This window comes from Stegodyphus dumicola, chromosome 9, assembly GCF_044657685.1.
Source record: "Stegodyphus dumicola isolate Sdum_Otavi_A_Nest chromosome 9, ASM4465768v1".
In the NCBI taxonomy this organism is placed as follows: domain Eukaryota; kingdom Metazoa; phylum Arthropoda; class Arachnida; order Araneae; family Eresidae; genus Stegodyphus; species Stegodyphus dumicola.
The window spans coordinates 56,232,659-56,250,040 of NC_140776.1; the positions used below are offsets into that span (position 1 = coordinate 56,232,659).

General features: G+C 30.8%; 3 protein-coding genes across 4 annotated transcripts in view; 1 reads left to right on the plus strand and 2 right to left on the minus strand.

Annotated features, from left to right (window-relative positions):
- LOC146995351 (uncharacterized) overlaps window positions 1-7,614 on the minus strand; it is a 59,394-nt gene extending 51,780 nt beyond the window's left edge. Inside the window, exon 1 of the mRNA XM_085823461.1 lies at window positions 3,337-7,614. The gene's annotated coding sequence lies outside the window, so the exon portion shown is untranslated. The remainder of the gene's footprint in view (window positions 1-3,336) is intronic.
- LOC118183921 (uncharacterized) overlaps window positions 1-17,382 on the plus strand; it is a 158,346-nt gene that overhangs the window by 102,937 nt on the left and 38,027 nt on the right. The window lies entirely within an intron of this gene.
- On the minus strand, window positions 7,770-16,508 carry LOC118183926 (uncharacterized). Of its 2 annotated transcripts, none has more exons than XM_035353539.2 (2): window positions 16,372-16,508; window positions 7,770-9,002 (listed from the first exon to the last, which is right to left on the minus strand). In XM_035353539.2, the coding sequence occupies exon 2, from the start codon at window positions 8,936-8,938 to the stop codon at window positions 7,898-7,900; it is 1,041 nt and encodes a 346-aa protein (XP_035209430.1). In that variant the 5' UTR covers window positions 8,939-9,002; window positions 16,372-16,508; the 3' UTR covers window positions 7,770-7,897. The 2 variants fall into 2 exon arrangements, with proteins under 2 accessions (XP_035209430.1, XP_035209431.1); XM_035353540.2 differs by lacking the exon at window positions 16,372-16,508 and adding an exon at window positions 12,115-12,199.

The window sequence follows — 17,382 nt, forward strand, 5'->3', positions numbered from 1 at the left end:
ATTTTTATTTTCAGGATTGCATTTATATAATCTTGCAATAAAAACAAAATGAAACTCATAAACAACAGCAGGAAATTATTTGGAAAAATTAATTCTTCAGAGGACGTTTTGGAATAATGAGTTTTCACAAAACGAGTTCCTTTATAACATAAAAATGTCTAATGCTATTCAGAAAAATATTTCGTAACTTCATTCACTAAGTGATGTTGAGATATTTGTGTTGATCAGTGCATGTCATTTCGTCAGAACGTGTTATTTTCAGAGGAACAAAATGCCTTTATTCTGTTAGGCTAAAAGTCAAGGTCATGTATGTTGTGACGCTTACTGAGAAATAATAAAAGCTAAAGTACTTCAAATTTTTGAATCTTTCAAGTTAATTCGTTTAAATGACGAAAATTGGAAATAAGAAAACAAATAATTCTATTTCTATAGAAAATATGATATAAGCAATATTTTTTAGCGATTGATGTCATTCTGGAAATAATCACAAAAATCAAAAGTTGATCAGAAGAATTATTTTAAATTAAATCTATTCAAATTTAAGTTAATTAGATGAGATTATTAATGAAATTTTGGGTGATGGTCAAAACCTTGTTTAAATTAAATGTCTCAAAACTGCCATTTTTATTCAAGACATAAAAGATATATTGTGAACATCTAATACTGCTAATATAGTTTTTGATGTATTTTGGTTTACGAGGTAGAACAATCCTAGATGCTTACAATTATGCTTTACTGCATTATATTATGAAAAACATCCGAATTTTATTTATGTCACGGGCATTTGATAAATTCTACGTGAAAAGGAACGTGAAGGAAATAGATGTGATTCCTTAGCATAATGCTCAGCTGTCCACACTAACATATTTATTACTATATTTACTATTATTATTTGATTACTAAATATATTACTAAATTTAGTATGCAAAAATTTAAAAAAAATCCAAAACTCATAATTCCCGTAGCTTCATATTAGTTACAAAATTGACGCAAAAACCAGAAATGAATTTAGGATATCTAGAGCAACAAAAAAATCGTAACCAAAAGAATATATTTATTTAGATTATATTAATTAGATATTATTATATTATTTACATATTATTATATTATTTCAATTATATTATTTAGATATATTAACTAAACTAAACTCAGTGGAGCAACAGCCCTAGTGGGCCACTGCCTACTGTACCCGAAATCTGCTTTCTTGACCTTGGGCCCGGGGTGCGTCAGCATATGCCCTGGACAAGTGGTCAGCTTGTTTGGTACTCATTTTACCTCCCCACTCAAAGCATGAAAGGCTAAGTCATACCCTTGCTCAGCCCGGCGATCGAACCCCGGACATGTGGTGCAGCCACTTCGTCACCGGGCGGTCATTTAGATATATTACTTAGACATTATTAGAATGTTTAGATATATAATTAGATTTATTTTCTTTCCGCTATAATAATAATTTTCTTTTACCATTATTGCAAAGTAATGGAAAGAAGTAATTATTATTGCATAGTACTGCCATTCAAAATGAGAAATAATTGAATTTATATGTTTCATGAGTATTGCCTTTCGAATGTTTTGTTTATGAATGTTAAAATCAGTTACTTAAAATAGTAAATTTCAGAAAGAAACGTTTAATTCTCGGCTCAATAAATTTAAAAAAACAATTATTAAAAACTGCCTATTTTTTATACACACGAATTTCATTCGCTGTTGTGGTCTTCCAATATTATCTGCTCGAAAATGAACGTAAATCATATGATGAATGAACTGCGATTGTTCAGCGTAATTACTATTTATCAACGCAACTAAATTTATAATATTATCAAGAAAAGTCTCCAAGAATAAAATCTGCACAACTTTGAAGAGTTTTCTGTTTTGCTTAATGGTTTTTCGCAGTTGCTAAGGTCAGAAGTACTTAAACTGGGTAATTAATGTACAAAACATAAGGACCTAAACTGGTTCATACGTTTTTTAAAGCTACTTCGTGATAGCACAATTTTTAAATACAGTATCATCGAAAATGAATGTGAGTATTATCAAAACATTGTAATAATTACTTAATGCATTGATATGATACAAGTATCAAAATGCTAGGAAATGTCCGAACTTATTTTCTTTTCTTACCAGGTTTCAATACGTGTTGTAATGAGGGACACCTTATAAGATATTTCTCCCGCCTTCTTAGCATGCCTTCGTAGTGCAGTGATCAGCACAATGGGCGCGCATTCCAGAGGTCCGTGGTTCGAGTCCCGGCGAAGGCGTTGCTCATTTTTCATCTCTCCGCTTCGAAATAACCTAATGTCTCTACAAACTAAGCTCATTGGGCAACTCAGGCATTGCCTTGTAGAGATATGGAAAGGGCGTAAATATGGAAGATTAATTATATATTAAGCAATAATACGAAGCAGTTCCTTTTTTTACATTAACTTCTGTCTCCCAGAAACGTTACAGTATTTATCTGGCATCAGATTATTAATTAGATTAATATTTATGTATGTTTATGTTTGTATTGTTTTTTATTCCACAGTTATGCTCCATAATTGGAAAAACAGCTTTTACATACTAAGTTTTGAGAGGTTAACCAACAGAAATACACAAATAAATTATTAAAAATGTGTTGAATTGTATAGCTTACTCGCTTGTTTACTAGCTTGTTTAAAATACACTTAAATACAATGAAAATAATTCAGAAAAAACATTTCACTATCTTGAAATTATTTTTCAAAATTAATTATTAAACTGACATAGAATATGTTGAAAATTTGAATCGATTACGGATAACTGATTAGAAACTGATTAGTGGGTCAAACGTATTACAAAATTATTAATTTTTTGTTGTTACGTTAGCTATATAAACCGGCCTCAATGCTGTAAATATGAATCGTAATCAATAAATGGTGGCATTAAGGAAACTTCTTAAAATTTCAGGGGAAAATAACAGTTAAAAAACTAGCAAATAAACAACGCAAAAAGAATAAACTTTCGGTAAATCTTAAAAGTATTTTCATATATTGAAGTTAAAAACATCAATGAAAAAACATTTACAGTTTGTAAATGCACATGAGCCCAGTACTTCAATATGGGGGAACTAAATTTGAGATAGTGTTCTTAAATATTTCAGTTTAACAGTTTCAAAAAATAGATCTAAAGAATTAAAACAATCATATAACTTTTTATATGATAGTAATTAACTTAGTGAGTGAACTATCTCTGCAACATTAATGAATTATTGGAAAAGTCGGAAAAGGAAAGTGTCACTTAATAATTAATCTAAAACTACACGAGGCACAGAAAGTAAAAGTTTTTTTTTTATAAGGAATATATAAAAATGATTGTTTTTACCTATTTGACAGGTATATATCCAGATTTGTCAATTCTCGTAAACATACAGTAATCTCGCGTGTACAAGCCGCATCTTTGTTTCCAACCCCTAATTAAAAAAAAAAAAAAAAGTCGTGGATGAGTTGCCGATATCTGCAGTCCACCATTTACAGTATTTGTTTCGTTTTAGAAGGGGGAAATCAGCTATAATAAACAGTATTTAACACATATTAATTTAAATTCTTTATTGTCAGTCAAAAAGAACCTGTTTCTCTGTTTACCACTTCTTATTCACTGTCTCTTTGGTACTCCTAAAATATTTGCCTGCACTAAAATCACTATTGCTGGTACCACAATACGTTATTCCACAGCATCTCATCCTCTAGAGCCATCTAGAGCACTGGATATTCCTTACTTCAAAAATCCTTTAACAATTGTTCCTGTTTTCCTCAGATAGTCGGATAACCTGTAGTTTAAAATGTGTATCGTAACTAAATCGTTCGCTTTATATTTTTTAAACGACCTGAAACCATAACTAAAATTGCTTAAGATATTTCTCCCGCTTTCTTAGCGAGCCTCCGTTCAGTAAGCTCAGGTTTTTATTCTTATATGTTGGTAAATTGTGCATTTTTTGCTTTAAAAATGATTGGATTATGTTGTTCCTATCTTTCGGTTAAGGTTTTTATGCATTTAGCTAACCTGCATGCAATAGTTGTAGAATTATCAACAAGTTGTTTAAGTGCGGATAATCAGCATAATTTTTTTTAACCATAGCACCAATATTTGTTTAAGTTTGAAACTTAGGAGAATAGTGAATTAAGTCTTTCTGCCTCTTCAGTGTCTTTTTGCAGAGTGGGACCAAAAGGAAACTTTGAGTTTTGTGCACCAAAAAATCTGCCTTTTTGCCTAGTGGCCAGATTGCTTGTTTTTTGCCTAGAAACTCTAATTTTAATTGTAAATTTTTTAATTGTCTTAACTGTATTTGGTGTTTTATGTTTTTCTATTGTTTTACATTTTTAATGAAAATGTTTTGAGTTTTTATGTATTTTTGCTTTTCCATTTGGTCAGAACAGCATTAATTGAATGAGAAGTATACATGTAATGAAATTCGAGGAAATAAGTTTAAATGAAATGCAGAAAAAATGCGTATAATTTAATATTCCGTACAAGGAAGGCATGTAGTGTACACAACAGCTTTTTTTTTAAATATTTAAGCAATGACTATTGTCTGGAGCTTCTATGATTTAGGTTAAAATAACACGCTGAATAATGATTATTGGAGACGTCGAACAACAAGCATCAGGGTATTATTTGTAAATATTGCAGGACTAGTTTCGATGGTTTTAATACCTACTAACTTAGGATAAATATTAGTTGGTCCCTTCACTTCTTCATAACATTACAGATTCACCTGCCTCAGCTGCCTAAGTGGAAATAAACGAGATAAGATATGGTAATAAGAAAACATAAGAATAGCTGGACAGAAGTTAAGCTACCGGGGCCATCTAATGATTAAAGAAAAAAAACAAAACATAGTTTTCTTAAAGGCTGAAGGTAAAGATGGATTGGAATCAGGATCTCTAACTAGAATATTTTTTTTTAAATATGAAACGACTCTAGAATATCTAATTCATCGATATAAGATGTTTCTGTTTTAGTTAACGACCCTAATTCTAATCTAACTTTACATTCAGCCTTTAAGGAAATTATGTTTTAGTTTTCTTGTTTCATCAATAGATGGCGCCAGTAACATAAATTCTATCCAACCGTTCTTATCTTATCATCACATCTCAAGAATGTCCATATATCTGGAAAGTTGTTTTCTTTATTTTCACGTAGAAATACAGTTGAATATTTAGAATGTATTGGCCCTTTTCAGTACAAGTTTTAATAAAAGCGAGTTTTGATGCTCGACTCAATAAGAACTAAATATTATTCACTTAAACATTTTTATATGTAATAACATTCTGACTCCTAAACATTTACTCATCAGTGGTTGAAAAAATAAAGCTGGTACGACTTGACCTCAAATCCCGGCGAATTGGTTGGTTTCATTGGGGATTCGTAGACCCATAAATATTAGATAGGTTACCTCCTTATGAACTCATACTTGTTTTTACGCAGGTAACCCTCATGTACACTGCGGAACCAAAAAAAAAAAAAAAATGTGACAGTTATGTATCTCCGTTCTACTGGGGCGATTGACGAAATTCAACTTTCGTTTTTCATGTATCAATAGCCCAACTTAGGATATGTATTAGATTCATATATAGCATTGTTCTAATATAGGTATTTTGACAAAAAATCGGACTTTTTCTGAAATGGCATGCCAATTTTTTTCCATGTCTCGATTCTACGACTCAAATTATGCCAAACTGCCAAGTTTTGTAAACATTGCCACCAGTAGTTCTTAAACAATTAGCTGCCAAAATTTTAGCTTCTCAGTGTTAATTGAATTTGGTATATATTTATTAATATATCTTTTTTTTAAAATATTAAACTTGTTTGATTCTTCCTTTCACATTTCAAAATTTAAGTTCATTCCAAATAAATCTCGTCCATTTTTTTATGATTTATTTTAATTTTTTTTATTTTTAAATAACTTTTATAAATTTTTCGAAAATGATTTTGAATTATAATCTATAAAAGTTTTACTACCATCTTAAAGTAGATGTATTTATAAGCAAACCTGCAAAAAAATTAAAGTTTCTCATTCAAAATTTTCGAAGACATACGTGATTTTATATATTGGTGCGTTTGAAATTTGGCATGTTTGTTGAAAGCGATAATAACATCAAATGGGGTTCAGGCACTTTGTTAAAATTATATGAAAGTAGGAGCGATGTAACTTTTTTCCCGATCATGCACAATATAAAAAGTGAAAGGAAAATAGGTTGCCATATATTAAGAATACTGGCAAGTGAATTATTCTTGGAGCAAACTGAAAGAACACCACCAAGGTAAATTTTTGAATTTCTTCGTAAATTTCGCCCCAAATTTTACAAAATTTAATATTTAGGCTTTATTTGAGTCGTATAATCGAAATATGGAAAACCATTGCGTGTCATTTCAGAAAAAGGTCCGATTTTGTTTCAAAATAACTATATTATAAAAATACTATATATAAATATATGTCCTAAGTCGCGCTTTCGAGACATGAAAAACGCAATTTGAATTTCGATAATCGGCCCAGTAAAACGGAATATATAAAACTGTGTCCCCCTTCTTTTGCGCAGTTTACTTTTACTTTAATTAGTTAGCCAACATGCCATCCAGTTCATCATGATTATTAAAGAGTTTGTCCATATGTTCAGTTTATGTCAGATTTTAGAGGAGCAGCAGCACTAATATTGGTATAACTTTTTCTCTCATTATAAGCTTAAATTTAAAGCAACTGATTTTCAATGATAAAAACAGAGAGAGTTACGCGAGGAACTGTTATTTTTTAATTTTCGTTATGTTTTAGGAAATTACAAAATAAAAACCATTTATTTAAGATATTTCAATAAAAGTTTATTCAAAAATTAGTCATTGAAATTTAATGGCGTCCCATTACGATATGAATGTCTGAATTCGAATTTAACGAAACCAAAAACCTGATAGTATTATAAAATATTAAAATCTATGACATTTCGAAATAAGTTTGTTTTGTTGTATCAGCATACATAAATATACTTTGTCATAAGTCTTTAAAATGTCATTTCACAGTAATGCGGTACACTGAGTTATTTTTATTTTCTAGATGGAAAAAAAAACCTATTAATGCTTGAATCTTTGTTTAAGGAATACATTAAATTCAATTCTGTTTTACCTATCGAATCATATTACACATTTAGAACTCTTTGTTTTATTTATAAGCCGTTGAAATACAACAGGCTAAAGTATACTGAAACAAGATTGTAGTTTTGTAGAAAAATATTACAGAAAACTCAAATGGCCTTTACTAAGATTTATATTACTGAAAAACGTCACAGATTGGTAGTGAGTCATTGATCATAAAACTTTTAACTTATTAAGGGAATGTTTAGTAGTAAGATGCAAAACTACTTTTGCATTGAGCAAAAATAAAAAAATTCCCTTACAAAAATATTTCAAGATTGAACAATGTAAATATATGAAATATGAGTTAGTTATACAGAACTGAATATTCAAGTAATTTCGCAGTGGCCGAGGAAAAAAATAATTGATACAAGAAGGCAGTTTTAATTTTGACGCAAAATATAAAATAAATATTAAAGGGGAACTGCGTCAAAATTTATATTTTTGAAATGAGTAACAATAAATTTCATACGATTTTCAAATTATAACCGTAGTTTGTTTCCTGTGAGAAATAAAATCATTTTTGAAAAACGAAGAACTCTTAAGAATTGAAGACTTTAACTCTCTTGAAGAGCTCTCTTTAAAAGAGAAGAACTCTCTTAAAGAATTGAAGACTGACAATGCATTCCAAAAAGTACTCCACATGGTATTTTATTTAACATATTTCAGAAACCCAAGTTTAATACGACTGAAATATCCAATTTATGTTGAAACACATATTTAGCAACAGGAACGTTTTGAAAAATGAGTGTGGTTTATAAAGTCACTCTCGTACGCATCGACCATTTACCAAAGAGTACCCTGGAAAACTACATACCAACTTCCGGCACTTCTTGAAAAATGGATCATATAGGTGATCTTTTGGGCACTCTGTCATTCCCACATAGTTTCCGTCTCTTAGATTAAAGTCTAATAAAAGAGAAAAAGAGAATGGCTTTATTTCCCTGGCAGAAATGTCTTTATCGCAAGAAAGAACGTCCGCACTTATATCGTTGCAGAGGGCACAATGTGGATTTCTGAAAGCTTGATCATCATTTCCAGCCTTGTAAACCATCGCCATATAAGATTCGCAAGCTTTTTTCACCGATAATTGCCTCCAGGTAGAAGGGCAGGTTGACACTAAGTTTGCCCGGCATAACCTGACGTCATTTCTAAGATAAAAAGGCATATCGAAGATTAGGTTGCACGAGTGAAATTGGTTAGTGTCATTGTTAAGTTCCACTCCCCATTGTCCTACGTCAGATCTATACTTGAGGTTATTCCATATATAGTTATCGGCGACATCTGAGATATATTCCAGACTCTTGCATTCTAGTAAGACTAACCACGATATGAGACTAGATGGGGGCACAAAATTACATTCAGCACAATATCTGTTCTTATATGTTAAATGTAGGGAAACATCCGTCACCGGAATGGAAAATAGAGGATCACTGATATCATTTTCATCCTGGCATTTGTGTTGCAGTTCCTGGGGTCCAGTGAAATCTCGAGAGCACTTGTTAACAGCATAGGCTCCCATGTTGGGTTCATTTCCAAAGGGCATGCACGTCCATCGACTCACCTGACTTGTAGACGTACGGTAGAGAGAATCTTCGCAGCAGTCATTGAATATCGAACATAAGTGGTCACATTCGCAATTTGTTTCGTTAAATGCTGTGTGTCTAGTTGGCGAAGTGCACTTGTAGCGATTTTTGCACTCAGCGGTTATGAATTCTAGATATCTGCCCTCGAGACTACGTACATTCCATGCGGACAAAAACATGAAAGCTACAAATGAAAGTAACAGTTTTTCTACTTTCATTCTGAATTTGTGGATTTATTTTCAGCTTGCAATCCTAAATGAGCATAACATCTTCCAGACCAATCTAAAAAAATAAAATGTAATATTAAAATGCTTTATTATTCATTATTATGATCAAAACAGTATTAATATAAATGCACTGAAAATTATTTAGCAGTTTTATAAAAATAAGTTATAAATAAAATGTAATTTTATGTAAAGTTTCGATACACAGTACCCGCTGCTTATTAAAATTATTTCCGTTTCAAATAGATTTGAATTTATTAAGCGACTGAGTTTAATAAACGACGATTTGTATATTGCAAATAGTGATAACACGTTTTAAAAATATCTCGTAAATAATAACTAACAACTACTTTAATAATTAGTCCTAAAAACGTATACAATTAAATGCTAAACTTAAAATATTTACACAACTTTTAAATTAATTTTTTAACTTTTTATAAAAAAGATATTTATAATTATGTTCTTTATGAAAGTTTATCTCTCATAAACAACTATTTTCTTTGTGGTTTCTTGATACTGTTCAACAATAATTTTCAAATTTTACCCTCAATTTCGAATTTTATTAACCAGTGAGTTTAATAAACCGCGGGTATTGTATAAATATAACGTTAGTTTCCTCTTTTGGTGTAGACTATGCATTACCAATGCAAAAGCATTTAAATTATCCTTACGTAGATACACGATTATTTGAACCTAAATTGCAGTTTAAAGAATATATCTATCAAAGGAAATTACAATTCTAATATCGGTAACATTAACATGTGGAGATCAAGCATACGTAGAAATTTTGTGACCATGTTCTGTACTTTGAAGTAATTTTTGATGCAAGAGTTTCAAAATTTTTTAATTGTGTCTTTTCTCAGGCAAGGTAGTAAGGAATAACGCTACCATTTTTAATAATTAAGTTCAATCATAAATCTGAAATAAAACAGATGTGCAGGAAATAATAGATATGCGTTTAGCGTAATATCCATGTAACCTGAAAATAAGAACTAACTGTAAGCATTTCTGAAATGAATATCTTTATTAATGCATTTCAAACAGAAATTTTTGTGAAAGAAAGTTTTATAACATTAAATCATCAGCACAATAAACAGATCAAATAGCAAGAATTGGATCCTGCAAGTTGAAAGATATACTTATACCAAAGAGGTAATTATTCTCTTATACCAAAAGGATAATTCTTTAAAAAAATCAGAATACCAATGAAAAAAATAACGCACGTATAATCCTAAGATTTATCGAATTCTTACAGTGTGTAGAGACATTAGGTTAATTGGAAGCACGCAAGATGAAAAATGAGGAAACGCCTTCACCGAGAATCGAACCACGGACCCCTGGAATACCGGCCCAGCGTGCAGAATCACTACACCACGGAGGCACGCTAGTAAGACGGGATAAATACCTTATAAGTGTGTAAAAATGAATATCTTCTGGTACATTCTTATCAGCATTTTATGTATTAAACTTAATAATTGAAGACAATCTGAACATACGTAATTTACGAGAAAAATACAGTCATTAGAAATATTAAATGACTTGAGTTGCTAATATAGCTGCAATAATCAGTAGAGAAGTAATATTAATTTCATACAAGAAGGAAATTAATTTCCTTTTCTGGCTGAAACCAGGACAGACCAGTAGGAGTTTTATAATCTTTTACTTTGAATATTTTTACATGTTAGCAAATTCTTACGAAGCCTCATTCTCAAAAAGCTACCTCAGATGATGGTTAATACAGTTTGAGATGGAGTTCCAGTCATGAATAAGTCAGGAAGTGTTTATGACTGGAGTGTCTTCAGAACTCAAGCAATAAAAATGTATCGTTTCTCAATTCTTCTGAAAAATGCTGGTAATGGGAAAGTGATACCATACACTTCTCGGATTCCATCTTGTGGGGTTTCTATTACAGTCTTGTAACTCTCGTGGGCTTAATCTATATTTAATAATCCAATCGAATGAAAGGTGAAATTCTAAAAAACAGTACTTGACACAAATTTAAAATTTATCTAACACATTTATTTCTCCTTCTTCTCACAAGTAGTTTATTTTGCTTTAAGCTTAGGTCTGGCTTATGATCCAAAGAAACAAGTGTAAATTCCTTTTTGAATTTTAAAATTCGGAAGTGTATGTTTTGCTGTATTTAATTAAAAATAAACCAAAATATTGCCGAAAGATTAGTCGTCTTACTAGAGCCTCTCAATTGAAAAAAATTGGAAATTATCCTTTAGTAATGTTATCATTTTATTTTCCAGTTTTGCATTTAACAGTAAGTTCAGAATTGCCTTTTACTGGATATATCTTGCTCTATAACCTAACGCTGCTTCAAACATATCGGAAAATGTTAACCATTCTTCAATAGCATCAGAAAATGTAGATAAGGATAAAACAGGAAGTTTAATTTCAATGGAATCGCATGCTTTCAATAGCACTGTTTGTGTTGCTACTGCAGAATGAATTCTACTTTCTTTACATCTTGAAATTGCTATATCTAAATCAGCTAACATTTCATCATACGTTTCAAACAGTTCTTTCTCCATGCAGTACGTGTCAGTTTTTTCATCTTCGCTACACAACCCAATTATTTTAGCGAAAATATCATTTATTTCTTCTATCAAAAACATAATTCGAACCCTTCTAACATTTAAGCTAGCAAAACATAATTAATTTATTTCATCTAAGGTTTTGTTCTTTAAACGGGTAATTGAGGGTTTAAGTGCCTTTTTTTGATTAAGTAAAGTTTTGAAGCTCTCCATTATGAATATATAGAATACACTCAAGAACATGAAATTGCATTAAAGCAATTAATTTTTTTACATTAGCTTTAACCTTACAGAAACGTTATATAGTAACTATCAGACATCAGATTATGATTAGATTAGTATTTATTTATTAATATTACTTTTTATCACACAGTTATACATCATAATTAAAAAACAGCTTTTAGACATAAAGCTTTGAAAGGTTCACCCTTATAAATACCTAAATAAATCACAGAAATTATCAAAAATATCTTGAATTACATAACTTACATGATAACGTTTAAAAAAGCATTTACATATAATGAAAATAATTCAGAAAAGACATTTCATTATCTTGAATGTTTTTCAAAATTATTTACTATTTAACTGACATAAAACATTTTGAAAATATGAATCGACTACAGATACCTGCAGAAACTCGTTAGTGGGCTAAACATTATAATCACAAAATTATTCTTATTTTTTCTGTTCAGTTAGCCGTATCAACCGCCATCAATACTGCAAATATGAATCATAATCAATAAATTGTGGCATTAAGGTAACCTCTTGAAAATGCAATGGAAATTAAGAACTAGCACTTAAACAACATACAAATTATAAAGTAACTTTCGGTAAACCTTGAAATATTTTTACATTGAAAAGAAATTTACGTTTAGTGTGTCAATACTAGTGAAACAGTACTTTATTGCGGGGAGGGGGGAGCTTGAGATGGCATTTTTAAATATTTCAGTTTAACAATTTTGAAGAAATAGATTTAAATATTTTTTAAAAAATCACAGTTACTTTTTATGTGTTATTAATTAACTAGTTTAGTAAAAGAATTATTTCTACAATATTAATTAATTCCTGCAAAAATCTGAAGAGGAAACTGTCACTTAATATTTAATCTGAAATTACGCAAGGAACAAAAAGTAATTCAAAGGTTTTATGAGACATAATTAAGAATGATTGTTAATATACTCTTTTGCAAAAAAATCGAAACGCCATGAAGGATGTGTTTGTTTTTGACGAAATTGAATATATGCATAGCTTATGGCATCTTTAGTTGTTTCTTTACAGAACAGAAACAAAAGCAACAACAACAACAAAAAAAAAAAAAAAAAAAAAAAAAAAAAAGATAAATTTTCCGTCTCTGTTACTGGTTTTATACTTTGCGAATTGCGCACTAGAATTGCGCGCTGTGATCTCAATTCCTGTTCCTTTAGCTTGAAACTTTAATCATTTGCATGTTCGATCAAAGATATCAAATTTCGTCACGATCGCAAAGGGCCTTCTTGGTGCTTCGATATTTTTGCAAAAGAGTGTATATTTGATAGAAATATATACAAATTTGTCTTCAGTTTTGCGAAAATCTTTAATAATTCTGGCCAACATTCCGCAGTCTTGCGTGTATAAGCCGCATCATTCATTTTAGCCACTAATAAAAAATATGTGGATATGGAAACTGAATGGAGCAGTGAATAAATTTAGTTTCAGGTGAGACTTTCGTTATTCGAGAAATAACACCGGAACGTTTTCCTGCTAAACCCCGAGCTCCGTCACTGCATATGGCAATGCACATAATCCAAGGAATATCATTCTCAACATAAAATTGCCAATTACTTTGAAAATTTCATTTGCAGTCGCACTGTCATGAAGATTCTCAAAATAAATACTCTTCGGCAATTCGTGTCTCTTCTTCGAAACGTATGTAAACTAATAATTGAACAAAGTTCATTATATCAGTACTTTAATGCAGGGTTTCGTAAACTGTGGGTCGGAACTCCCAAGGGGGTAGAGAGACCTGCAGCAGGGGGTCGCAAAACATTTATAGCAGTTTTGATATTTCTTTAACTTATTATAATAATTTTACAATGCATCTGAAAATAGATAAAGATAAGACAATACAGACAAAGAAAAAAACGAAAATGTTTCGACGCATTCTTTTTAGAATATAAACTTTCATTTTGCTTGCTTTTCACGTGACGCTGTCATTTCGTCTGCTATTTATTTAAAATGTCCACATTGTTGTTCTATGTCTTAAAATTATAAATTAAAGTTAACGACCTAAAACTGCAATAGTATATTACAGTACAAGTGAAAAAATTGACAGTTGCACTCACGCGTGTGTCGAATTTGCGCAATACTTTTGGGCTCCTACAAAATTTTTGTAAATATTATGGTGTCCTGGGGATTCGCGAAAAAATCTCAGTGATAAAAGAAAAAAGGTTTAAGAAACCCTGCTTTAATCCAATTGCAATGCGAATACTCAATGTATTTTTTGAATAAGCCTCTTTTATAGAATTTGCCATTTCATGTATTTGTCCACTTAGTGCATTATTTGATAACGGAATATTATTAAGTTCATTTGCCACATTTCGTTGAATAATCTTAAAACAATATCTTTAGCTGCTGTTAATATAAGATTTCCTCCAATAGTATGAGCTTGCCCAGTCTTGGCAATTCTGAGGCTTGTAACTATCTTCCAAAGCTTTTTCAGTTGAAGTAACAAAATCTTTCATTACTTGTTTACTATGTTTCAACTCCGATAATTTCCTTATAAAATATTCTTTAGATTCATCCTTTAAATTGTCATGCTAGATTCAAGATGTCTTTTAAGAAACCATGGTTTCATACTTTGTTTGGATAATACTAGTTCACCACATACAATACATTGCTGTTGAGGGTCCATTTCATCTCCATTCCACGTAAACCCAAATGATAAGTAATTTTCATTAATTTTTTTTACAAATAGTTCTCTTTCCTTTTCATTATTCTTAGTGATAATTAATTGTCCTGGATCCATCACCTGTGAATTACTTGCCCGCTTAGTCAATCCTAGACATCGTTCCGTTTTTAAAATTCAGGTTTGTTGTATTAATGTTTCACGAATATTCAAATGCACAATATATTACGAGTTCTTCAGAAACAAACGACGATATTCTCAAATCGGGCAGAAAAGTAATGAATAAAAATCAACAAAAAGACAAAATACCCGCTGTTAGGGACAGCAAGTCGACGTAAAATAATTAGTCTAATTGCAAATAGAGCAATATGAGGCCGGAACATCTGGCGACGTAAAGTGTGGACACGCTCATAAATCGATCAACTTTAAACGAATTAATGAGATAGCTAGAGGGAGGACATTTGTCCCCGTGTGCAACATTCAGAGTGCGCGAAATTGATGTTGGGAATTTTTAAAATTAAATAAATGTTTTCAATTCTTGATAAACAGGAGGGTGCATGAAATTTTCAGTTGTCGCAAGCACTGAAAATCCTAGATCCTGTCAGATAATATAGGAACTTATTTTTATTTCCTTTTAAATACAACATCCATTTCTATTAACCATTTTAAAAACATCATTTATGACAAAATCTGTTATGTCAATGGCTAAAAGAATATTTGTAAAAACAAAAACGGATTGTTTTGCAAAAGTCTCTTAGTGGCTATTTACCCTGAACAAAGCTAGGATCACTTAAATTTACGAGTGTTTGAAGAAAAACGTAAACAGGATGTTGGGTTATTTCACTTTTAAATTTAGTAGTTAAAATAGTTTGTTTATTTGCTTACCACCTATTTTTTTCTTGCGTACCACGAGTTGAGAATCGCTGATCTAGAGCATTGGATATTTCAAACTCTAAATATTGCTCATGTTATCCTTGGACAATCGGCTAACCTGCATGTTAAAATGTAAATCGTAAATAAATCGTTTGCCTTGTATTTTCCTTTAAACAACCTGCAACCACAACTAAACTCGTGCAGCGCTGTGTAATGATTACTCAACAACAATGGATTTTATACTCAGTCATCAAATACGAGCTGCTGTTTTTCCATTTGTTTGTATGTATATCTGTTTCTAATCATTCGCATATATCAACCACACCCGCGTCTTTTTTCTGTTTTTGTGCTGAAAAATTTGCTGCTCATACACGAGAGAATACGGTAATTGAAGTTGAGGATATTTTGCGACCTAAAACTGGATAAATATTACTTAAGAGCAAAATTAAATAGATAAAGATTAATAAGCTTACTGTAGAGGCATTAACGTTTTCACTGAAGACACAGTAAATTTTTAGAAACAAGGAAATATGAAACACCAACTATTTCCTTGCTGAAATTGAATCACGTATCTTCCAGCGCTAACTGGCCATGCAAAACTCTTACCCACGAAAGTATGCACGCGAAAGAATGATAATTCCTTCATACCATTACTTTAGATTAAAAACTGAATTACTACACCGTTGAAGAACAGATGAAAATGGTGAAATTCATCTGTTCATGGTCACAGAACTATGGTGAATTCTTCAATTGTGAATTACTACACGATTGGAGAACAGATGATGATTTAAAAAACGCCAATTTCGTTTTCATGTATTATGTTTGTAACGTGTACTATTTAATAATTTAAAATACACTATAGATCTTTTTTATGATTTTTATTTTGTGTCTACACACAAATCACTGCTCACTTAGATATGAGGCATAATGCTTTCTCTTTGTAAAATCCATTAAATTAAAATTTAATGCATCACTATAGTACACTATTTGATATATGATGAATTAAATTAAAATTTAATGCATCATATATCAAATAGTGTACTATAATGAAAACATCGATAATATATAATATTTCCAAAAACTATTTTATGATAAAACTTATTTAGCGTTAGATAGGAAAAATTTACCTGTAAGAAAAGTCACGTAATATCAGCCTCTTAATAGAAAAGAAATAACTGTAATTTGCCATTGAAAACTGTTTTACCTTATATATCTATACAATGTCACATCTTTCACCTGTCAGTTGAACATTTGCTACCTTCATAAAATGATGTTATGCACCTGAAATGTCTCTAGTCTTATCCAAAAAAATTTATTATTGAATAGCATGCCATGGTAAACAAAATCAAGACCATATGCATTTATAAAAGATGTAAAATGGGAAAACTAGTCATACGTATTCTGCTTTTTCAAATACAGAGATGAGCAGCATAATACAAACATTGTGACGAAAAATAATATTTTTTATATTAGAAAACGTTAAATTATCTGTGTTGTATTGATAGGTTATAAGAGAACCTTACTATCAGACGGTACAGCAATTTTTAGTTTATTAAAAAAAGCAGAAATTTGCCAAAAAATTACTTCCCATAAATGGGCTTGTTGTTTGAATAGAGTCTCGTCCGCTAATAAATTTATTTCCTCAATGTACGTTGACAAATGATGTAAATTGCATAGCGATAATAATAAATAAATGTGCTGCGGCTCAGAAGCTATTATTAGACATAATGTTTTTTTAAAAGATAACTTTAGTAATTAAGTTCTTTTGGTGAGGGGTATTATATTAATAGATTTCAAAGTGCGATCCTTGGTAGCTTCGAGAAGATCAAGTTGGTCCGGTGTTTTTCAACATTTGCTCTATGACACTTGCTACAGTATCTGTTATTTTAGTCTTCAAAATATCACTAGCGCGAATTAGTTTGAAAAGAACTTTGTCCTTTATTTGCCCTTTAAATGTTTCAGGATAGAGTCTACAATCTCAAAGCTTGCGGTATCTTGGATGGCAACAATGCCGCTACTTTATTTAAAACTTCAGAAAAAATCCTGACGCTCTTATAGTATATAAAGGATTGCATCTATAGGGACTTCTAAACCACCGTTGATGGGTGATTTCATTTAATGATGTCGAATAAAACACC